Below are 22,738 nucleotides of genomic sequence, written 5' to 3' on the forward strand. Positions count from 1 at the left end.
CAGGATCATCAGAATATCCAAGGGACTCTGCGGATCGCTACATACGACCTATTCCCCCGCTGATGCAGTGTATAGGTTGTGCTTCTGCCCCCAATTCCTTCCTATCTTCATGGTCATAGATGGAACAATCCGCAAAGGTGTGTCAAGTATGAAGCCCTCGACAAGTGCGGTTGCGAAAGCCAAACATGCGCAACCTTGAGATCAGCAATACATGCTTTTTCGCCGGCCGAAAAAACAAAGTTTGGACAATCTAAAGTTCCATCCGAGCAATGGTCCAGATCAGTACTTGATATTGCAACGACCGATCCGCATTGCCGGTACCGTTCTGGTCGCAAAACTCACTTTCTCCGCCAAGACGAGACGATCGGGATCATATAAAATGGAATTAAGTGCTCCTGGGCGAGTTCACAAGATATATAAAGAGGCAGAGACCAAGCGTGGTCGTGATCCTTCTCACATTTTCGCAGACCCATTATCCATATCAGGAAGGCTTCAACGGCCTCTAACCCTTACAACACCATGAAGACGCTCACCATCAGCCTGACGATCCTTGCGACCGTCCTTTTGCAGATGACGTTCCTTTGTACCGCCGAATCGAAACTGGTCGCCTGTGGGCCCCTCTCGCCGGCAGATTTCGATTGCAGCCGTGCCATCTACCTGCAGTGTGAACCGGATTACCCTTCTGAGACCGACAACTACGAACGTCCTGGTGGCAAAGGCCGTTACAACAAGCGCGGCAGCTCTTCTGGGACTCTCAACCGCAGAGTGCCCCTGGGAATCTTCCAGGGCCTCAACACGACGGCCATCAAGACAGCCATCCGCGGAGAAAGGGCGCTGGGCCACGACGTGGAGGTGGAGGTGGAGGTGGATCTTCAGGGTGGTGACTCCTCGACCGATGTGACTACTCCGTTGAGTCGCCGTGCCGACAAGTGCTGCCGGCCGACTTGGGAATGCTATGATTTCCTGTCCGATCTGAAAGTGGAAATCGATTCTGCTGGGTGGGAGGTCATTCCGGACCATGAGGATTACAAGAAGGCCATGTGTTGTCTCTACAAGTATTGGCACATCACGCCCGAGTGTCCTACGGGCCCTCTGCGTGAGATTCCGGACGACTGGCTTGAGCCACCTGAGTGCAGTGAGACGTGATCGGAGGATTCTTGAGAGCGGTCACTTCTGCCAACGTGAAATTACCACACAGGCGCAGCACATTTCGATATCGGGCCGAAAGCGGATTCTGAACGCCGACTGCGGAATACTTCGTTTCGTGTTTTCGTGAAGAGTGGAGGGATGAGCCGCATATCATCCGAGTACCACGTTGATCATAAACTTTGATGTGCGAATCTCAGCGCCATAGGAATTAGCCGCATATTCGTGACAAACAGAAAGAGGGGGGGGGGGGGGGGGGGGCTGCCAAAGAAGCGAAGATCAAGGATGTCAAATGGCAAGCTCATCGACAGTGGTTGGATCTAGGAGGGAGAAGGGCGTCATCAAAAAGTGGAGGTCAATCAGGCACTCCTGGAAGTGCTTCAATCGCAATAGTTTCAACAACGAGAAACCATGAGTACACGTTGACTGCCTTTCTGCCTTTTCCTGAAGCCGTAGGCGATCAGCTGTTCCTCACCTCTTCTGAACCTTGATGGCTTCGGCCACGGCATCTGCCAAAGTGTCCATAACATCCTCGGCGTCGATAAGGTAGTTGTCGCGCTTCTCGTACAACGTGCCTCCCTCGGCCCAGATTCTTCTCAAAGTACAAACGGTCGCGAAGGGGCTCCCGGCGGCCAGAGCTTCCTTTTCGAGCCTTCTCAGCTCATCGAGGCTCGTGTACGACACTTTCCAGGATTGACCACCAGTCTGCTTCTCGAATTCTTTGAGGATTTCCGCGTCGGTGGTCGTGAACGAGTTGACCCGCAACGCCTTATTCCGGCTAGCATCTGCGTGGAGAGCGGCGAGCACAACCAGTTTCCCAACGCTGTCGACTGTCAGTGTCAAGAGTCCGGGAGCATCCGCGTCCGTCGCTTTATGTAGATCCAGGGGCACAGAAAGTACAGGAGACTTGGGTGTGAAGCTTACTCATGCATGGTGGTGAAACTGATTTTGAGGTTCCCATCGCCCAATAAAACGGCCTCCTTGTTCTTCACGTCGAAACTGCCCGTCTGCTTTGCGGATGCATTGGCGCTGAAGTAGAGACCGGAGTCGCCGTCCGCGTAGGGCCCCGTGACGACGAAAGTATGGTCCAGTCGGTCGGTGGAGCGGAGTGCAGCTCTGACCTTGAGCTTCTTCTGGTGAGGTATCTCATGGGCCGACGACGGGCCGTATTCGATATCAGTGCCATACTCGGACGGGAAGAATCTGTGAACAGACGAACTCTCGTTGGCGAGTCGTACAAGTTCGATCTGGTGTTCGATGGCATTCCTTCCCACGGCAGAAATCACCGTATCAATATCTGTGTAGAGGACCATGGTCAGTCGGCCCTGCGATGGAAGCTAGGCATTTCTGCTTGCTGATGGACGGATCCCACCTTCATACGCTCTCGCCACGTCGCTGGAGTTCGTCAGGTCGCCGACAATAACGTCGACGCCTTCCTTCTTGAGACTCTGTATCTGATCGGATTTCGACTCGACGGTCGTGGGAGAGGTGAAGATCGCGATCCGCTCGAACTTGGATTTATTTCGGACGATCTCTCGCGTGATGCGGCTCCCGACTAGGCCGGTTGCTCCGAAGATGAGCAGCTTCTTGCATGCTGGAGATGTCGTGGACGACATTGCACTATCAGTTGGCCGAGGTTGACTTGTGTAATGGACGACGGGCACGGCGGGATGATCAGAAGAAATGCCGTCTTCTCGGCTCGGATGATTCAAGCCGGACGATATGTAGTAGTCAAAGAGGTTCTGCTCCGAATTGAAGATATATATCACTCAGAACATGACTGTATTCAAAATCCCCACCTTGTCATGTAATCAGAGAGCTTGAACATTGGCTGACAGTCGTCGACTAGCACCTCATTCCAGACCACAGATTACTAGTACGATGAACCTCGGCGGGGTTCGACAGATAAACGTTGCCCGCACATCATCATAGGGGTTTCAGCCTGGTCCGTCAGCTTACAGAGGATACTGTGATTGTCCACCCAGAGGCGAATTTCCAGGACGGGCAGAATGCCGGAGCATGAGCCAGGTACCACTTACTGTGAAATATTGCTCTCCCGAACAAGTCATGCTGACTTCACAACTTGTATATTAACGCAGACTGCTTGTTTTGATATGAAGAGGATTTGTGGATTCTCTTGAAGCAGCAACAACATTATCAGCCCTCCTTCGCCTCTTATCTTTTACTAATAATTACTAGTGCAGTGGTTGGGGTACTAATACGTCTCTCCATTATTGAAGCGGCATCTTAGTTCCTCCCCTCAACGCGAGACGCGGTCTGCGCCATTCGATCTGTCTCGCAAACCATCATTCGAGCAAGTAACTACGGAGATCGTGCTGCATATACGAAGGCGTTACTTCTTTGTCGCACAAACAGAACATGGTAGGTACACCGGTATCGCAATTGGGCTACAGAGACTAACTCGACTGTCAGGAGAGTCCTCACGAACAACAGCAGAGCCTCCTACTCTCCCGGATAATCACAAACATCGTACGGTGACTCCATTCAACACATCCCAGAGACAGGATATTGATGTGGAGCATGAACAGGAGAAACTCAATGAGGCTGTAGCGATGATGAACAGAAATCTGCAGGTATGAGGCCGCCCTGAGCGCTGTGGTTGGAAACAATGCTGAATCGAGACTGGCTTGCAGGAGGTCAATGTTCAGAACATGAATGTCGAGCTCGTCGCGCAGATGTTTAAGAACTACCAGTCCAACGTTCTCTTCCATCTAGAAGGTGAGTCATCATCACGGCCTTGTTATATCGGTGCAAAGGTTGACACGGGAACAGCAACGGATAACCTCAAAGATCCGATTTGAAGCGAATGCCGATGCCCACCAATGACTCTCTAATGACCGATATGCTGCCCCATGGGAATGGCGTACCCCCTTCAAGACGGATGTGTTGAGACAGAGTCACCTTTTCGGCTGTCGGTCTCGGTGTCGCGCGGATGTGATGTTATACCCCCCGGGGCACAGCGAATCCTGTACGGTTCTCATGGAACCACGGGCATTGGCTCTCATGCCAACTCGACCACTGCCACGGCAAAAGAGGAGGCCACTGGCCAGCGTGAACAGCCACACGATGATCATGCAAGTTATGCGACATAAAGCTTTGAAGCACCCAACTAGGCACCGGTAGGTAGGGAACATCCTCTACATGACCGATTTTGGACTCGTAAGGATGCCGAGCGTGGATATATCGTTGGTCTATTGCGCCCGTGGATTTCTCCTGGTGTATCTGGGTGCCGACTAGGGAAAATCAGCGGCATGATATGCGGGCTTGGAAAGGCGAGCAACATTATTTCGTTGACTTCGGCGGTGGATGGACAGAGAGGTAGCTAGATAAGGAGGTAGCCGATACGGTCGAAGGCGATGAACAGGCAGTCGAAAGGATCATGGGCCTCCTCGATGTTGGAAGAGGTTCGTAGTGCTTGAGGACCAACTACTCTGTATAGCCTCACTGTGGACGGCTGCGGTTTGATGTGGTCGAGCCGAGCATGTCCTCGACGGCGTCGGCATCGTCCACCTGTTAGCCTCCCGATTTGCACGCGAACAGTGTTATGTTTCCAGCAGACCAGAAGCGAGGATACTCTAAGAAGTTCTATAGGTATCTAGGAACTGTCTGTTTACCAACGCTTACAACTTATACGTACCTACTTGACTAGTAGGTACTTGAACCGTGGTAATACTGCCATACTAACACGGTTCAGGATATCCAGGTATGCGCGCTCAGAAGGTATTGAGGAGGCCCTGGCACCTCTTCATACCAATTCAGGGTTCTCAGAACTTGGTAAACGGCGCTTTGTTCTATCACGCTCTGGCGCCTATTAACTGCCCTTCTCAAAGTTGATGTTTTTGCTCTTCCTGGCCCTCTTCCTGGCCCTCTTCCTGGCGCGTTCCTTGCTCCCGTGACCTCGCTATCGCCTTATACCTAGTCGTCGATCCTATAAGCCTCCTGCGACTTAGGGATTAGGTTCTGTATCTTAGCCTCCTAGTCTCTTATAGTGTGAACGCGCTTCCTCTTCTCCCTACCCGATTTTGGCGGTGTTGTGGAAGCCGGCAGTTCGTAAGGCTCTATATCTAGTCGCTTAGGCCTAGGCGAATCGCTCTCCTCGGGTATTCGCGGCCGTGGCCTTTCCTAGGTAAGTACGTAGTTGGCGTTAAGATTTGATAGTAATGTATAAAGATTTGCCTAGCCTCGTACCATTATATAGAGAACGGATCGGATTAATTATCATCCGAAATGGGGTGTTGAAATGGGTGCCCAGAGACATTCCCATGTCGGCGACCACCGATGCTCTTCGACAGTGCTACAAACTACGTGTGATATGCGACCTGACGTCGACCATAGTGGTTGTCTTAAGTTTGTCTCTGTCTCTCGAGGGACGTTGACTTTGGCAATCACTTAGCTATCTCCTCGTGTTGTTCCACCAGTCTGGTCCTATTGTTGTTGTAGACTTTCATACCTTCAGGGAACCCGTCGAATTTGGCCTTTTACACAATATGCCTTCCCTTCCACCCATTTCCAGTCTTCCCTCCCTGGACACTGAAGAGAGAGCCGAGGTGCTAGACACACTGTTCGAACCATGTCAACAGCTCCACACACTGTCCGTGAGCCTGCTGCGAGAGAAGACCTTCTCCTCGTACGATGAGCTCATCAGCGCCGTGGGGAACCAATTGCGAGAACTGTACAATTCAGACCTGGAGAGCGACACGAAATGGCTTGATTCCATCCTCGCCGCCCATCCTCGGCTCGGCGAGAAGAAGGTCGACAGCGAGCAGAGCCGGAAGGAGCAAGCCCAATTGAACCAGGGTGCGCCGGAGGAGGCGCAGAAGTTGGCCGAGCTGAATAGGAAGTACGAGGAGGCGTTTCCGGGCTTGAGATACGTGTAAGTGCCCTAGGGCCCTTGATGATCTATGTGTTGCCTCCTCCCCCAACCTCGACCCCCCTTTTCCCCTGTCTTTTCCCTTTCCCGGGACTCGCTCTTGGGTGGACCTCCTTTGGCCGTTTCAGCGTTTCGGCGTAGCGGTGAAAGTTGGCGTCTAAGAAAGGGAATACTGGGCTGTGTTGACGTGCAAAATAAATGAGTAGAGTCTTTGTCAACGGACGCAGCAGGCCTGTGATTATGGAGGACATGCAGAGACGGATAGATCGAGGCGACTTGAAGCAGGAGAAGTTGGATGCGATACAGGCAAGTGAAGCCCGTTGCTCATGATGGCCATCATATGCCTGTGTACCTTGGTTGTGCTCAGCTACGGAGCGTGCGCTGACTTCTCTTCTTTGGAACAGGCCATGTGCGATATAGCGTCTGACCGGGCGAAGAAATTGGGTGGCTGATGGTCGGGGGGTTCCCCTCCATACTCCCTCCCGCACTCGAAAGCATTAAGATGCTTTGATACTGAATGAAGTTACTTTGGCTTAGAATATTTCATTGGTAGTACAGCACTTCGTATCGTGGTTGTTTCAACCTAAAAGACGTGGCATACTTGATCAGATATGCCAAAAGGGCCACTCGTAGCAGCACGCAAGGGGTTCGACACCCACAATGAGCAGGCCATATATTACTACCAGTCCTCTCTGTCGTGCCATGTTCACACTGCTAGCCATGACAGGGCCTTGAATCGCCGCCCAGTAAGATGTTCCGGCTCCAGACCTTCGGCTCCCAAATAAGACACAATACACTCATTACTCGATTTATTTGCCGGTCAACTTTTTCCTCTCATCACCGCTCTCTTCCTCGCCGTCACTCCACTCGATCCCATCATCCCCGACGGCAAAGATGGTCTCCCCGTCTAAAGACTCCCGGGGTCGCGGAGGAAGTGGCGCGTCTTTGCTGCTGTTCTGCGCTGCCGGGCCAGGAGAAGGTTGTCTGCGAGAAGAGTCCATGGCATCTGTAAGCGAAGTCGATGCCCCGCCGGTAGGGGATGCTGCTCGTTCTTGGTCTTTTCGAGCGGCTTCTTCGTCATCGGAAAAGGCGTCGTCGATGTCGTTGATCTCGAAACCGTCGTCTTCCTGTGCCAACTGTTTGCCGGAATGTGTCAGTCAATATGCTCTTCCACCAAGCCAATGATGTCTATAGAGAAGAACTTACCTCGTCGCTCATGGCAAAGCGCCTGTTGTTCGCCGTTGGGCGCCACAGATACGCGATGAATGCGATGTCGAACAAGTAGACCAGGTTGAGCCAGCCGTCAAGCACGAACCATCTTGTCTGCCAATGCTTTGGGATGAAATCGGCCTCGCTGCTTCCGGCGAACGCGAAGCTGTTGACGAAGAAGAAGGCGAAAATCACGAGAATAGAGCCGAGAAGGCACCACGAAAGTTTCTTGTACATCATGGCCTTGGTCTTCTGTCTCCGCTGAACAAGATCCTTGATGGTGATATTGAGCGACGATAGTGTCCAAACATAGAATGCCGTCAGGGTTCCGGCCAACGGCAGAATGACAAAGAGGACGAGCGGGCCGACTGACTCGGGAGTGACGGCCATGGAAGCAACCGCATAGATGACACCGAAGATGAAGTGTGCGGCAGCGAGGATCCGGACGTAGATCATGGTCCTGCCCAGCGATGGCTTGACCACACCGTAGCCCATGCAGACTATCAGCAGCAGAAAGAAGGACAGGGAATTGCGGGCTGCATTGAGTATTGACACGATGACCATAAGAACCTTGTTCACAGCGTTATTACCATGTCGATTCTGGTAGTCATAGAAACCCCAAGTCATCAGCTGCTCGACGATCAAGAAGATGATGGTCGCCGTAATGTAATTCTGAACGGGCAGGATGTCGGAGCGGTTCTGGACGTAGAGGAAAGCCCAGAAAGCGCCCAATACCGCATAGACAATGGTGAGGCCGCCATAGAAGGGAAGTTTTGCTATCTGGGCCGCGGGAAGCTCGCCATAGGCATTCCGGAATTCCACCACGGCATCGTACTCATGGTTTGAGAATGCAAAGGTCGAGACGCAATAGTAGCCGGTTCGCCGGATCGGATAGTTGATGGCTTTCGGATCCTTGAGATGAATTGCCTCGTTGTATATGGGGTTCTTCGCGGAGTCCGTCGCATTGGGCGCCAGTATGAAAGCGCCGATATCCTTCTCTTCGCATAGACCCTTGGCCACAGTGTCTGCTGAACAGATGGTCTCGATGTCACGGTAGCTTTGTCCGCCGGGCGGCATCCTTCCAATGAGTTCTTCGTCTTGCCATTCAAAGATGATCAGGCTCGTGATCGGATCGCTGTCGTCTTCGGTATGGTCCGGGAGGAACTTTACGAGAATGAATGGCTCTATTGAACCACCCCAGGACTTCCTGCTGTACATTCCCGAGCAGCGCTGTCGGTGCGCATCATCTTGTTTCTTGCTTTGGTCAGCTGCTGTCCGCCCTCGCCTGATGTCTACCGCGGCTTACAAGCTGTACTTCGTTCCCGGCAACCAACGCTGCAAGGTATGCCAGGAGGCCCAGTGAGGGCACCCAGCGTCTCATAATAGCGACGCCGTGTTAGGTTGACAAAGAGGAGGGACTGTTGAAGAACGGGACAGCTAGACAGTAGTAGTAGGATGAGGTAGTTTTGCGAGTTTCAAATGACTTGAGTCGCAGCATATGCTAGTACACGGGGATCAGGTTTCCGTGGTGAACACCCTGCTGGGATTACAAGCTGTCATGAACTTGACGCATTGAGGATCAGGAGCAAGGAAGGGAATAATGTGATTGATGGACGAAGTGTGAAGTTCAATTGCTGTTGGAGGTGCAAAGTCCGCGATCACAACTAACGTTTTATGACTTGATTATTTGGCGGCCTTCAAGTGGTTGCACCGCAGCCGCGTCACAGCTAGGTGTCGAACTGATGGACACGTTTTCCCTTCATCTTCTTCAATTCTTCTTGACCACCGTTACCGGTCTGCGTAGGAGAGGCACACAGTCTCAGCTACAGTCCTCTTCAGGTCGATGAGCAGTTCTAGGGTTGTCAGATTATATTTGAGGGCATCCACCTGCCTATCTCCCGTGAACCATGAGCTCATCAAGCACTCCTCCCGCGTAGCAGAGCATCACATCAGCGCTGGAGCAACTTCCCTTCGATGTTCGATACCTTACATAGGACCTCAACTACTACACTACTAGTACTTGTCTCTCTTCAGCCGCAACATCCTCCGCTGCTGGCAATGCTGCTGCCATCTCGACAAGGTATCCCGCATCGCTAAGTATGGGCTGAGCTGGAATGATGGCCCGGAGTGTGCTTTCGTCGCTGACTATTGTTCTCCGGTGCTTTTGGTCTTTCCAATCAAACTCCTGGCTGTTTCGCAGATATACATCTGCGGGCCCACGAAGGTGGTGCTAGCATCGTCTCCTCCATGCTCCTTATGTTCATCCTGGTCCAGTATCTCATTAATCGTCCGCAAAAGGCCCGTCGCCACAACACGGTTGCTGGTGAATGTGACAATGTGCCTGCTCCAGCCATACAGAAACACGGAGGTATTTATCGGAGAGAGCTCCATCATTTGAGTCGCTCGATTGGCCACCGAAGCAGGAAACAGTGCACAGTCCTCCGAATAAGATGGCGGTCGGCCAGAAGAAGATAGAAACTCTGCCGTGTCAAAGTCCACGACTTTGACGGGAAACCGAATCTCTGCAGGTACAGCATGGGTTGTGTGTTCACCCCAAGCCACCCTGAGCTTTGGCGCGTCCTGGCCTTTGTAGAGGCCGGCCGCCAGGATAACGTCGGCGCGGATCCGTTCACTGGGCGTTCCCATACATTGGACAATCTCTTGCATTCGCTGTGCAGCCTGCGAGGTGCATTCTAGGGCACGCCCACGGAGGACCGGGTATAGCTCGCTGAGCACGAGGGGAGACGATTGTTCGGCATGGATTTGTCGAAGTATCGCCTTGTGGTAACTGTTACCGCCGGAAACTGGAGGCAGTTGCTCTCGAGAAAAGTGCGAAATATCAGATATGAGAGCAAGAAGAATGGTACAATCAATGTTGATGGTATCTGTCAAGAAAGGAGCCACTGTCCCTGGCAACAACGGGTCAAAGTCACAATCCTCTTTCGTTGCCCCGCGAAGCTGCAAATCCGTACCACATTGGACCACCGCTCCAGTTGCTCGTAAGTCTGCAAGGAACGCATCCACGTCAGGCAGGACGTTCTCGCGGACATTTGGCAAGACAAGACGGATTCGCGGATGCTGAAACCGAACTCTGACGTCCCGTGAGGCGGACTTGAGATCCTCAGCCACCCGAACGAGTTCAAGCTTACCTGCTCTTTCGGCGCTGTCAATATCGATATCGTCCGTCTTGTCCTCGTCATCAGAATCGGCATAGGTTTCCCAGCCTTCTTTGGCCATCTCGAACAGAAGACGCCTCTCGGGGATTGTGGAGACTTTAACCCACTCGAGGCCATTCTGAGCCACCACATCCACGAGAACTCCCACTTTTGTCGCCCGCTTCAGACCGGAAGTTGCGTTCTCGAGGGTTACGTTATCATGTTTGGCGTCCTGCGTCGTGCCTTTGGTATACATCCTTTTCCCCAGGGCAGTGACACCCTGGCTCGACATTGCAACGGCCCAGACTGCTTCGTAAAAAGGTAGGTTTGAACTTCTCAGACCATGGAGGTATCTGGTTTCTTCGTCTTCTGCGGCGTTCGATTGATTGTGCTCGTGTCCACTAAGAGACACGAGATTCTGTCTCATCTTGTCCAAACTCTTGACCTCCGACTCGACCCCTCGTTTGAAGACTCTCATCTCAACTTCTTGTATTTTGTTTCTCGATCGAAGGCGTGCTTGGTAGGATATGAGTTCATTGAGCAGCGTATGTGCGCGCAGTTGCAGGCTGTTCAGCAAGTCAACATAGCTGCTAGCGCTGCCCGGTTCAGGGCTCTCTCCGCCGCAATTAGCAGACATCTCCGTCGGCAACCGAGGATAACTGCCGGAAAAGTTCGAGTTGTATGTTGTTTGCAGGAAGAAGATGTGCTGGTTTCTCTTGAAGACGGAACTTGAAGAGGGTGCCAGGCGATGCGGAGCAGAAGTAACTCCGATTGGCGGGCAGGAAATGATGCCAAGCACATGCAGAAGTGGCAGCACTGACAAGTAGAAGATGGAGCGAAAAGTGCCAGCGATGTCCTGTGGGTGAGCAGGAAAAGCCACGCGAAGGATCTGGCGATGGGGATTATCCTGCGGTCTCTGTCTCAGCTTGTCTCAAAGATCCGGGTTCTTGATCTGGTCTCCTGGAAGCCACATGCAGACCCTTGTATCTGCTGTTGCGAGCATGTTGTACCGTGGATTGCATTGTACAATCACACTCTTGATTCCACGACTTGTCAATTTGGTGGTGGGCTCCTGTCGACCTCCGGTAGCAGTCAAAGTGTCCCAGACGAAGAGGTCTTGATCTCCCGTCCCTCCAACGACATACCTTCCATCTTGTGTAAAGCATGCATCGCCTTGACCCAAAGGCTTTCCCGACGTTGACACAGGCGCCGCCCGTCCTGATCCGTTCGTTTTTCCCACGAGAAATGATTTAACCGCACCATCGAAGGCATCCAGTACAAAATGACCATGATAGTCCGTGCCCAAGAGCATACTCTTTCCGTCATTGGAGAACTCTAGTTTTGTCCACGCGCGTCCTTTCGTGGTCGGAGTGTATCTCTCTTCAGATTCGGCCATATCGAAAGTGGCAAACGGTGCTTTGTCGAAATTGCGGACGTCGTACATGAGGATGGACGACGTGGACTGTGATGCTATAGCCATCACGTTCGCCGATGGGTCGTACGCAGCGAGGTAGGGTGTGACCAGTTTGAGTTTGCCCTGAGGACTTCTTGAGTTCAGGTCCCACAGGCAAACCATATCGTCGCTTCCACACGACAAGAATTGGTCGCTCCCCGGTGATAATGCTATGCAGGTGACTCGGGCGGTGTGCGCGCTGAAGTAGCGAACGAAACTCTCGTTGTGTAATTCGAGCAAGCGGAGGGAGTCGTCTTGTTTCGTACTGGCAAAGAGGACGTTGCGCGGATGATGGGTGAAACGAGCCAGGTGAATGCCATACTTCTTGCTGGGTATTGTTTTCGTTCTCTTGCCCTCCTTGACATCGTACACTTGCATTGTATCGTCGTCGCAGGCCGCAACCAAGAAGTCACCCATGTCATCGAAATCCAGCGAAGTTATATGGCTTTCTCCTCCATCTGAGCGCACGGAGCCAGGGAATTGCTGGAGAGAGTTAGCCAGGACAAACTCGGCTCGAAGACATACTGACTCTGGCAGGACGGTACTGTTTGATCACATCGTGCACTTTCTGCTGCTGCAAAGCCATGTCGAACAGTCAAGCCAAAGGCTCCGCGTGGATCAAATCAGGACCATTAACGTGCGACAGGAGATACTAGAAATCTAGACTCGTTTGTCCGGCATGCGAGGCCCGTCGAGTAGGAGGGACGAAAGGCGGGCAATTTGGGGTGCAACGATCTTCTGTTACGGCTGTGCCCAAAAATTAATCCTGGGCTTATTGCAGTGGTAAAAGGCTGGGATGCGGAGGAGCAATCGACCACAGAAACGCGTGCATTTGCTATAGATCTCTGGCGGCATACTTAGCGCGTCAGGGCTAAGGTTCTGCGCCTAATAAGAAGCTTCCTTGGGCCTAAGAGCCTCCGCAGATAGGGTTAAGGAGGTCTACGGTCCTCGACCATTCACCCTCCAATAATAATGGTCCCCGATTTCGCTCCTGACTCTTGCCCGCACGATCGTCTTACCCTACCTTAGTAGTAGATGCAGACCTCCCCGTTCCCCGTTTTACGGCGCACTCTGTCGCGCCAATGTAGAATATTATATTACCGACCTCCACGGTTACCATAGGTACGCACCAACCGCTCAAGTTCCTCTCGCGTTATATCAGCTTAGACTCTTGCTTTGAAGCTGATTTCTGAGCTTGCCTTTCTTTCTAGTTAGCATCCTGGTGCCGAATCCCAGCTCCCTGTGACAGGTGCTGACGTGCCGAACTGCTTACTCCGTCCTCCGAACAAATTTTCTCCGTTGCGATACCATGGTCCCTTTTTTTCAACCGTCGACAAAGTATTAGGCAAGGCTGGATAAGTAACGAACGAACGAGCCATTTAACTCGCGGCGACAATGGCTACGACAGCTGGCGCATTCATCGCTGGCGGTATTGCGGCTTGCGGCGCTGTGACAGCGACACATCCGTTCGAGACAGTCAAGATCAGATTACAGCTACAAGGAGAACTGCAAGCCAAAGAAGTTGCAGTCAAGAACTACAAAGGGGTTTTCCATGGTGTGGGAGTGATCGTGAAGAATGAAGGGTTCAAGGGATTATACCGAGGAATCGGCTGCGCATACATCTACCAAATCCTCCTGAACGGTTGTCGTTTAGGCTTCTACGAGCCGTTGAGAGCAGCTTGCACAAAGGTGGTCTTCAAAGATTCGAATGTCCAGTCAATGGGCGTCAACATCTTCTCCGGAGCCTCCTCTGGAATCCTGGGGGCCATGGCCGGCTCTCCCTTTTTCCTCGTTAAAACTCGGTTGCAGTCGTATTCACCTTTCTTCCCAGTGGGAACTCAGCATAAGTATCGCAATGCATTCGACGGTTTGACACAGATTTACAAGGCAGAGGGCATCAAAGGTCTCTACCGTGGGATGGGCGCCTCAATGGTTAGAACCGGTGCTGGAAGTTCCGTCCAGCTGCCTACATATTTCTTCGCAAAGAGGAGGTTGATGCGGCACGCAGGCATGGAAGATGGACCAGCGTTGCACCTCCTGAGTTCGACGGCAAGCGGTTTCGTTGTCTGTTGTGTGATGCATCCTCCGGTAGGTGTATTGCGGACCTCTCCATGATTTTACGTACTTACCAAGGACACAGGATACGGTCATGGCCAGATTGTATAACCAGCACGGAAATCTATACAACGGCATTTTTGATTGTTTGTGGAAAACTATTTCAACCGAGGGAGTACTCAGTGTCTACAAGGGATTCTCCGCTCATCTTACTCGAATCTTACCTCACACCATCCTGACGCTGTCTTTGGCAGAGCAGACGAACAAACTGGTACGGGGCATTGAGTTAAGGTTTCTACCGAAGTCTCCGGAGGAAAAGTTATAACGAGTTGCTTATGGGGTGTGCGAATCATCTTGAGCATTGCAAGGAGTTGCACGCACCTAGCATGGCACGATCTAGGTAGGGAGCACTGCCTGGGTAATATGGATCGAGCTAGGATACTGTGTGAATTATCATCTGGCAGCGGATGCTGGATAGCACCTTTTTGCCGATTTGGAACAGGATAAGGCCTTCGCTTTTTCAAACGCCACAGATGCTGAGGGGAATTGAAGTATCGTCCCTGAAATCAAACAGGTCACTACATTGCCCACAAGAGGCTTTGTCCTGGAAAATGTTCAGCATGCTGGATCGTAGTTCGACTGGGAGGATTCAACATCAATCAGATTGCAATAAATCGAACTAATTCCTGCCGAGTAGAGCTTTACGCAGAGATGCGGTGGTTTAATTCTATGCGCGGCTGTGTCAGACTCCCTGCCGAAACCGGGGACGTGTCTTGTTGCTATCGTAGAGTGAGATCTGCTGGCCTGAGTGATCTGGTTGAGACGTTGATTTCTTGTGGAAGAAGGCTGGCTCTGGGCAGCAACCAATATTGTACTCTCGGTCTCAAATAGTCACGGGTCCACAGGCAGGCCAGATGGTGAACGGAAGAAGTCACTGAGTGATAGAATCTAGATATCACAGACGATGGTCTCCAACAAGAGCTTCTCCTGTACCAATCGATGTGATACTGATTGTCAATCGCAAAAGAGTGATCTCTCTGCTTCTGTGACACGCTTTTATTAACGTGGTTGAGGGACTGCATTGTATATGAGAGGGAGAGAGGCGAAGCTTTTGTTGAAGGTCTTGAGCTCGTTCTGCGACAGCATACTCTCCCCACCAGGGATTGTCTATCTTTTAGCTGATTGATCTTCGAGCGTCAACCTTCAAGCGTGGAACAGGAGTACATTGGAGAGCAGAGCATCAAAGGGCTAAGCGGCTAGCATGAGAGACAACTCCCTGGATCATACATGCAGATTGAAGGGATACATTGTGCAAGGCTGAGTTTCTGCCGCGATCGCGCCTTTTGTTACACTTAAAAGCAAAGCGGCTTTGCTCAGTACATGAGACCTCGACCTCGTCAACCAGACCAGGAGGCTCCTGTATTGAGCAGTGTGTTGTAAAGAGAAGACAAGGATGTTGCATTGAGAATGCTACGCGTGTCCGCGTCGTCGTCTTCGCGTGCAAAACCGCGTGATGTCATGGATGTCATGGAAACCACGGTTTGATCTGATAATATTAGATTAGATCAGACAGTCATCCATATCATTCGTAGGCCCCTAGCAAGCTTCAGGCAGCCATCCTGTAAGAACCACAGCGGAACAAGGAAGTGCTAATAGATTTCTCATCATCTGCTAAACAAAACCCACCGACTCCTTGCAGTCTGCCCATTCCGGATGCAGAGTCGCGGTGGTCTGTTGATGTAAAGTGGATCGATGACTGAGAGATGCCAGGTTAAAGTGGTGCAGTGACCAGCCTGCCAGCTGCAACTAGCCTGATCAACGCGCACCGCGTTAGCGTGTCGTGACCGTGGTGCCTTGCATAAATTGCTACCAGCATCCGCGATTTTTCCCATTGACTTCTCTTCCATCTTCCGCGTCTGTCAACAAACAGCTTTGCACCTCTTACTACCTATTTGCACTCTTTCTTTGTTCAACTATCACGTCCCTACTATCAAAGAACAATGGCAGCTCAAGTCACGCCGTCCAAACAGGTTGGTTTCGCCACTTGCATCATGGATTGGACTCACCGGAGTACATGTTACTGACACAACACGCAGGCCGCTGCAAGCCTCGAGAACCTCAAGATGAAGGACAGCCCTATCAAACTCAACTTCAACGCTGAGAACAAAGAAAACATGCCGACTGTCATCGATTCCGCCGCGAAGACCGTGTCGGAGAGTGAAAAGCCCATCGCCACAGAAGTCAAAGCACCAGTTGCAGGAGCCAAGGTCGCGCCAACTATCAAAGAGATGGAGGCTGATGAGCCACTCCTACAAGAGAACGATCACCGCTTTGTGCTGTTCCCCATCAAGTACCATGAGATTGTAAGTGGACCTCGTGAACGCGTACGCGTTTGAGACGCGGTAGTGTCTACCACCGCGCAGTCTTGATATGACGTCTAACAATATCATCACACAGTGGAACATGTACAAGAAGGCCGAGGCTAGCTTCTGGACTGCAGAGGAAGTCGACCTGTCCAAGGATCTTCACGACTGGCACAACCGTCTCAATGACGATGAGCGCTACTTCATCTCTCACGTCTTGGCTTTCTTCGCTGCCTCCGACGGCATTGTCAATGAGAATCTGCTTGAGCGCTTCAGCGGCGAGGTTCAGATCCCGGAAGCTCGCTGCTTCTATGGGTAAGTCAACCGGTGACATCCTTCCACGGCATCTCACTAACGGTGCAACAGGTTCCAAATCATGATCGAGAACATTCACTCCGAGATGTATTCTCTACTCATTGACACATACATCAAAGACAACAAGACAAAGACATATCTGTTTGATGCCATCGACACCATTCCTTGCATCCGCAAGAAAGCCGACTGGGCCATGAAATGGATCTCCGATAAGGAGTCGACATTCGCTCAACGACTTGTTGCCTTTGCCGCCGTTGAGGGTATTTTCTTTTCTGGCTCATTTGCTTCCATCTTCTGGCTCAAGAGCAAGGGTGAGTGTCTAAACCAAACTGAAGGAGCTTGGGATGCTAACTGTGTAAAGGTCTCATGCCTGGTTTGACTTTTTCGAATGAGCTCATCTCACGTGACGAGGGCATGCACACAGACTTTGCTTGTCTTCTCATGCAGCATCTTAAGCACAAGCCTGACCCCAACCTTATTGAAAAGGTCATCGCTGAGGCCGTCGAAATTGAAAAGGAGTTCTTGACTGACGCTCTACCTGTCGGTCTGCTTGGCATGAACGCCAAGCTAATGCAACAATACATCGAGTGTGTTGCCGACCGTCTGTTGGTGGCGCTCGGAAACAAGAAGATCTATCATGCTCAACAGCCATTCGGCTTCATGGAGAACATCTCCCTGGGGGGCAAGACCAACTTCTTCGAGAAACGCGTTGGCGACTACCAGAAGGCCGGTGTGGTCAACTCGACCAAGAAGCAGGACAAGGCAGGAACCCCAGGCGAAGAGGAAACAGAAGATGACAGCAACGGCATCAACTTCGACGAGGAGTTTTAGATCAAGAAGAGCATTACCAGCGTTTGTTTGACGGCGTTATCGGATGGCGTGTGTGTGTGACAGATGGGGTCACATTGTATCTCTACTTTCTACCTTTTTCACCATCAACACATCAGCATGGCAGGCTCACAAGTGGTTCGGCCAGGATGTGTCATTGCGGGCTGTTTCGAATTCGGCCAGTTCATATCATGCATAGCTTCGATAGATGGGGCTTGTACATTTGGGTATTTTCGAGCCCTCGGCGAGACAGGCTTTGGTTCTGTGGAAAATATCGTTATGCAGTCGAGAAACAAAAACAATGACTAATGTGTCCCCTGATCGAACCGTCTTCTCACGTCTTTCCGACTTGGTTTTTACCACAATAGGATCGCCGATTTCATCCTACGGGCTTGTGAGCTTGCCACTATCCATGGGAGCCTCGTCGGACTCGGGATCATATTGATCCGCCAGCCTTGCGCCATCAAGGATCATTCTCAGTTTCGCGGAAGCCTCCAATCTACAGCATTTTCCCAAGTAGTAAGTAGTTCCAAACTAGCTGGACGAATTATAATCTTTGGTGTTCACGCATACGAACTGGCCGTCCATTTCAGCACTACATAATACAATTCCCGGGAAATCATCCAGGCTGGACCAAAACTGGGCAACACTTTCCCCCGCTCAAATGCGCTTCATGCTCTGTCTCTTGGCTAATGCATAGGGTTCAGTCCCGGTGTGGCGCTGGTGGCTGGTTCCCACGTGTGCTATGGCTTCGGGGGATAGCTTCCATATCAAAGACCGCCATGTTCTGGAGAATCCGGTCCAGTATCCATTAGATCTCGATAGTGGTGAATTTGCCCCCGTTTCACGCGCTATTTTGACACCTGGGCCAAGTGTTTCGACTCTTCACGGTTGACGGCCAAACTGATGAGGCGATGGTCCTCGCCGGAAAACATCGATCTCTCCTTGGGGATCTCATTTCTTGCCTTTCTTCTTCTTTCCTTTTCCGCCACCTCCTCCGCCTGTTTGGGTCACCGCAGGCGGCGCCATGACCACTTTGTCCTCAGCCTTGGGCGCTGACATGCCACTGTCTACTTCCATCTTGTCGCCTTCAGCGGCTGTGGTCGTAGACCCAATCTGTGCTGGACTTGTCGCGGGCATCTCTATGATCTCCCCCTTCGCCAATCTTCCCAAGCCTCCCAACAATCTCCCAACCTCTGCGGCCTTATCTGTCCTGTACTTCAGACAGATGCCAGAGTCTGGATGGTATGTTTTCAGGGTAAGCACGGCCGAAGGTTCCCGTTTGGATTGCGACGCGGCCGCTGCAGTATCTGTTGTCGGGACGGTGGCATCCTTCGGCTTGGATCGAGCCTTCGTGTTCGGTTTTCTGGGTAGTGAGTACTTGGTCGTGATTCGTGTCGAGGGGTACGCTTGGATGAGCAGTGAAGAGTGGTGAAGGTAAGAGTGCAGATCGTCGAGGTAAGTCATCGTGCAGGATTTCGTGAGTAGCGAGCTTTCCTCCTCAGGTAGACTCGAGTAGCCCCAGCCGTGCTTGGATTCTGTTCTTGATTGTTCCTGGGTGTGATGCTACTGTGGTGGTGCAACTTCGACTGGGTTTAGAATACTCGGTCGCATTGATCCCGTGGGTTAATTGAATAACGTTGTTCAGTCGACGAAGGCCTGGCTGGTTCGTGAGTGCGAAGCAAATACGAGGGCAAAATGCACTGTGTTGTAATGTGCCAGTGGACGCAGTACTTGAGACTTGGAAGGTCCTAGGGTTTTGTGATGGCTGGAAATGGTGAATCTTTGGCAGGCAAGTTATATGAGGACTCGACTTGGAGTTCAAGTTCAAGTTGGACTCGGAAAATCGACGCCCAGGTCACCTTGGCGTCTCCGCTGCTTCTCTCTCCCTGGACTCCCTTTGCGTTCCTCGAGTGCCATCCGTGGACGGCCCCCAGCGCATGACACCACATCAGTCACAGGTCAAATTCTCGAAGCATACAGTGCCAGAGTTCTAACAAGAGCATTTCGTTTTCCGTACTGTAATGATGGCTTTGATCAAGCTGTAGAAGGGACTACTACATTATGTAATCAGCCTCGAGCGCCGCTGGAGGTGCGCGGATTCCACGGGGTTGAGGGGCGGCCCCAACCATCGTAATGCCATCACAGTATAATCAAACACATCTTCTTATCGCTGACCATTTGGTCCCATCAACCAAGTCTGGAGGCCATCACGTCCAAGATGACCCCGAAGCCCAGATTGCATCCATTCCGACCGTATCTATGCCCCAGCTGTCAAACCCGACCTCGAGCCCAATTCCAACCGCGGCGGCGGACCTTTGCAACCTCCCCGCGCATCCATGCCGCCGCCAGTACACCCGCTTCGAGTCAGGCAAAATATGTGCAACTCACGAACCGTACTCTCCTTCGACTTGCCGGGCCCGATGCCGCAATATTCCTACATAATCTCATTCCGGCGAAGATCCTAGACACCGGAAACACGAGGCCTATCTACACCGCATTCCTGTCAGCGCATGGCCGCATCCTCAATGATGTATTCATATACCCTCCCGCCAAGGGCACTAATGGCGAAGAGTGGTTCATCGAGGCCGACTCGCAGAGCGCAGGCGATCTCCTCAAGCACTTGCGCAAGCATAAACTGAGGTCAAAGTTCAAGCTGGAAAAGGTAGACCCGGAGAAAGTAGGGTTATACTACGCATGGCCCGGGGAAGGCGATGGAGAGGGGGACGTTTTGGGCGATTCAGAGAACACTAGGCGGATAGGAGGACAAGACCCTCGGCCGGGAATGGGCTCACGATGGCTGGACTATACAGGCTCCAATGCTGAACTAGCACACCGGCTCGAAGATCGTGGACTACAGCAGGCGACTCTGCAAGACTACACGGTTCATCGCATGCTGAATGGGTTGGCGGAAGGACAGACGGAATTGCCGGCCGCGGCCTCGTTGCCGCAGGAGAGCAATATCGACTTTTTTGGTGGGATCGATTTCTTCAAGGGCTGCTATGTTGGCCAGGAACTCACCATCCGCACGCATCACACCGGCGTGGTTCGCAAGAGGATTTTGCCTTGTCAGTTGTACGGCCCTGGTGACGATGCACCCTCTCAGTCTCTGCCGCAGTACGACCCGCGCGTGGATCTCCCGGTGCCGCCTCCTCAGTCGAACATCTCGAAGGCGCATGCCCGAGGCCGCGGACGGAGTAGTGGGAAGTGGCTCAATGGAGTGGGCAATATTGGTCTTGCGCTTTGCAGGCTTGAGATGATGACAGATATTCAATTGACAGCGGATCGAACAAACTATGATCCAAACGAGCGGTATAAGGTGCAGTGGGAGGTCGAAGGGCAGGATGGCCAAGAGGAGGTTATGCTCAAGCCGTTTGTGCCGGCGTGGCTGAGGGAGGGTGTGGAGCAGAGTCTACGGCGAAAGGAGAAGAAGGCAAAGCCACGGCAGGAAGAAGACGATTTTGATGAGATTGACTGATTGAAATCGTAAAATATTGGTGCTCCAAAATCCAGGGTATCATGCATCGCTATGAACGCCTCAAATGAATTCCATGAAGATACCATTTGCCGATTACGGCATGAGGAAGCTTCGAGCTCACACTGGCTATTGCAGTCATCTGCAACGCAGAGCACCGAAAAGACTGCTCCTTTTCCAATCATGGCTCGAATATAGCTGTCGAGTCTCGGTGGGTTGTCGTTGTTTCAGCCCCGGCCTGGCGCAACTAGGAGCGGGCGACACGCACGCGCGCCAGACGAAATGTTGAGGCCATCGCTGTTCATCAGCCGGTCAGGTCTTTTGAATCGTGCTGATGATATGTGCCACACTTGCCTGTCTTCGGCAAGTTTGACGACGATTCACAGCTGGAGGAGCGGGCCCGGAATGGTGTAGCACTCTTTGCATCCCTGTTTCACAGCCGTCTGCATTGGCAGCAAATACCAAGGAGCTGTGGCTGGAAGAACGGATAATGCGCTGGATGTGTTGGTCGGTACATTGCACCACATTGACAACGTCAGGAGAGACAATTTGCTCTGCGAAGTTTTCATGTGCCCTCTGGCTCCTTCTCGGCTGCCCATTCAACGCTTTCGATGCCTTCCCAAGGACCCTGGGCCACGACTTTTTTAGCGATAGACAAGGTTTTGAATACGATGACCGCTGTCCCTAGCATCACCTTTTTGTCTCTGCCCTCTATGCGACGTTTCTTGTCCTTGAGGATGAGCACATTTTCAACATCACCGGCAGGGAAGTTTTCTTCCAATGCCTGTTGGTCGATATCAAGACCCTCACCTTCCTTGACCCAACGAACCTTGACGGAACGGTCGATAGAATCAGAGGGTTGCTCTTGGGCCTGGGCTCTCGCGTGGGCCTCTTGAGTCCTCTGTGCCATGACTGCCTCTCTTTTCTTCCGGTTCTCCTCTGCGATCCTTTTTATCTCCAGCTCCCTATCACTCCATGTCCTCTTCACGCCGTTCACAGTCGTTGTAGTTCCCGTAAAGTTACCTTCCCTCTTCTCCAGGTCTTCCTTCATCTTACGTCTGCGGCTCTCCAGCGCGGCCGTCTCTGCCAGACGCCTTTGTTTCGCCTCGCGAGTTTGATCATATTTCGCTTTCTCGGCAGCATCTGTCAGGATATTTATCGCTGTCTGGAGGAGCTGGAATTTGTCTAGATTCTCTTGTGTAGGCTTGACTTTGTCAGGATGGTACAGAAGAGACGTTTTCCGATATGCGCGGCGGATTTCTGATTCTGAGGCAGTGGCTGGAATGGCCAGCAACTCATAAAAGTCAACAGACTCCTCAGAGTCGCCTGGTGGCGCCATGTTAATAGCCTCGCTGGTTCGACGGCTGTAACTTTTCAAGGAGCCCGACTGACTGCGATTCAGGCAAACCTCAAAAAGGCTTCGCGACAATGATCTTGAAGGAACGGGATTTGCGTTGGGGGCAAAGTATACTTCGCGGATACGGTGATTCCTTCATACCGTATGTGCAATGGGGCGGACTCCTTGATGTCTTCGCCCTTGCTGGCCCGATTATCTCTCCCCGTGTTTCCAAGATTCAACTTAAAGATGTATGGGACGGTAGCCATTCGCGCTTGAGAAGACGAGGTTAAGCCTATCCAAACAGATGCCTTGAGAAATGAAAAAGCAGTGCCCGGCCTGAAAGATCCTAGACAGTTGCGCCTGCCGAACCAAGACACAGACACAGTGCTTTCACCTCTGATCCTGTCCCCAGTGCAATCCATCGTCCTCGCTCCTCTGTTTCTTCCTTCTTTTTCTCTGTCTAAGAACCTCGGCTCGATGACCTTTGACTGTCTCTATTGATGCGACGC

General features: G+C 51.9%; 11 protein-coding genes across 11 annotated transcripts; 5 read left to right on the top strand and 6 right to left on the bottom strand.

Moving 5' to 3' along the window:
- Positions 1–1,617: 1,617 nt before the first annotated feature.
- Positions 1,618–2,762, bottom strand: A1O1_02891 (uncharacterized protein; the record flags this gene model as incomplete). The annotated part of the gene is made up of 3 exons (XM_007723799.1): positions 1,618–1,969; positions 2,071–2,443; positions 2,519–2,762. 3 exons carry the CDS (start codon positions 2,760–2,762, stop codon positions 1,618–1,620), a joined length of 969 nt encoding a protein of 322 aa, XP_007721989.1.
- A 763-nt stretch (positions 2,763–3,525) lies between these two features.
- Positions 3,526–3,968, top strand: A1O1_02892 (uncharacterized protein; the record flags this gene model as incomplete). The annotated part of the gene is made up of 4 exons (XM_007723800.1): positions 3,526–3,532; positions 3,580–3,740; positions 3,801–3,885; positions 3,940–3,968. The coding sequence occupies 4 exons, from the start codon at positions 3,526–3,528 to the stop codon at positions 3,966–3,968; spliced, it is 282 nt and encodes a 93-aa protein (XP_007721990.1).
- A 1,686-nt stretch (positions 3,969–5,654) lies between these two features.
- A1O1_02893 (uncharacterized protein) lies at positions 5,655–6,044 on the top strand (the record flags this gene model as incomplete). The annotated part of the gene is made up of 1 exon (XM_007723801.1): positions 5,655–6,044. One exon carries the CDS (start codon positions 5,655–5,657, stop codon positions 6,042–6,044), a length of 390 nt encoding a protein of 129 aa, XP_007721991.1.
- An 802-nt stretch (positions 6,045–6,846) lies between these two features.
- A1O1_02894 (uncharacterized protein) lies at positions 6,847–8,464 on the bottom strand (the record flags this gene model as incomplete). Its single annotated transcript, XM_007723802.1, has 2 exons — positions 6,847–7,173; positions 7,244–8,464. 2 exons carry the CDS (start codon positions 8,462–8,464, stop codon positions 6,847–6,849), a joined length of 1,548 nt encoding a protein of 515 aa, XP_007721992.1.
- A 927-nt stretch (positions 8,465–9,391) lies between these two features.
- Positions 9,392–11,038, bottom strand: A1O1_02895 (uncharacterized protein; the record flags this gene model as incomplete). Its single annotated transcript, XM_007723803.1, has 1 exon — positions 9,392–11,038. The coding sequence occupies one exon, from the start codon at positions 11,036–11,038 to the stop codon at positions 9,392–9,394; it is 1,647 nt and encodes a 548-aa protein (XP_007721993.1).
- A 294-nt stretch (positions 11,039–11,332) lies between these two features.
- On the bottom strand, positions 11,333–12,440 carry A1O1_02896 (uncharacterized protein; the record flags this gene model as incomplete). Its single annotated transcript, XM_007723804.1, has 2 exons — positions 11,333–12,337; positions 12,384–12,440. The coding sequence occupies 2 exons, from the start codon at positions 12,438–12,440 to the stop codon at positions 11,333–11,335; spliced, it is 1,062 nt and encodes a 353-aa protein (XP_007721994.1).
- Positions 12,441–13,249: 809 nt separating this feature from the next.
- On the top strand, positions 13,250–14,234 carry A1O1_02897 (solute carrier family 25, member 46; the record flags this gene model as incomplete). Its single annotated transcript, XM_007723805.1, has 2 exons — positions 13,250–13,942; positions 13,995–14,234. The coding sequence occupies 2 exons, from the start codon at positions 13,250–13,252 to the stop codon at positions 14,232–14,234; spliced, it is 933 nt and encodes a 310-aa protein (XP_007721995.1).
- Positions 14,235–15,909: 1,675 nt separating this feature from the next.
- On the top strand, positions 15,910–17,418 carry A1O1_02898 (ribonucleoside-diphosphate reductase small chain; the record flags this gene model as incomplete). Its single annotated transcript, XM_007723806.1, has 5 exons — positions 15,910–15,939; positions 16,006–16,272; positions 16,367–16,587; positions 16,639–16,898; positions 16,949–17,418. 5 exons carry the CDS (start codon positions 15,910–15,912, stop codon positions 17,416–17,418), a joined length of 1,248 nt encoding a protein of 415 aa, XP_007721996.1.
- Positions 17,419–18,369: 951 nt separating this feature from the next.
- Positions 18,370–18,882, bottom strand: A1O1_02899 (uncharacterized protein; the record flags this gene model as incomplete). The annotated part of the gene is made up of 1 exon (XM_007723807.1): positions 18,370–18,882. The coding sequence occupies one exon, from the start codon at positions 18,880–18,882 to the stop codon at positions 18,370–18,372; it is 513 nt and encodes a 170-aa protein (XP_007721997.1).
- A 754-nt stretch (positions 18,883–19,636) lies between these two features.
- On the top strand, positions 19,637–20,893 carry A1O1_02900 (uncharacterized protein; the record flags this gene model as incomplete). Its single annotated transcript, XM_007723808.1, has 1 exon — positions 19,637–20,893. The coding sequence occupies one exon, from the start codon at positions 19,637–19,639 to the stop codon at positions 20,891–20,893; it is 1,257 nt and encodes a 418-aa protein (XP_007721998.1).
- Positions 20,894–21,455: 562 nt separating this feature from the next.
- On the bottom strand, positions 21,456–22,229 carry A1O1_02901 (uncharacterized protein; the record flags this gene model as incomplete). The annotated part of the gene is made up of 1 exon (XM_007723809.1): positions 21,456–22,229. One exon carries the CDS (start codon positions 22,227–22,229, stop codon positions 21,456–21,458), a length of 774 nt encoding a protein of 257 aa, XP_007721999.1.
- Positions 22,230–22,738: the final 509 nt, after the last annotated feature.

Source organism: Capronia coronata (genome assembly GCF_000585585.1).
Source record: "Capronia coronata CBS 617.96 chromosome Unknown acBCG-supercont1.2, whole genome shotgun sequence".
Classification (NCBI taxonomy): Eukaryota; Fungi; Ascomycota; class Eurotiomycetes; order Chaetothyriales; family Herpotrichiellaceae; genus Capronia; species Capronia coronata.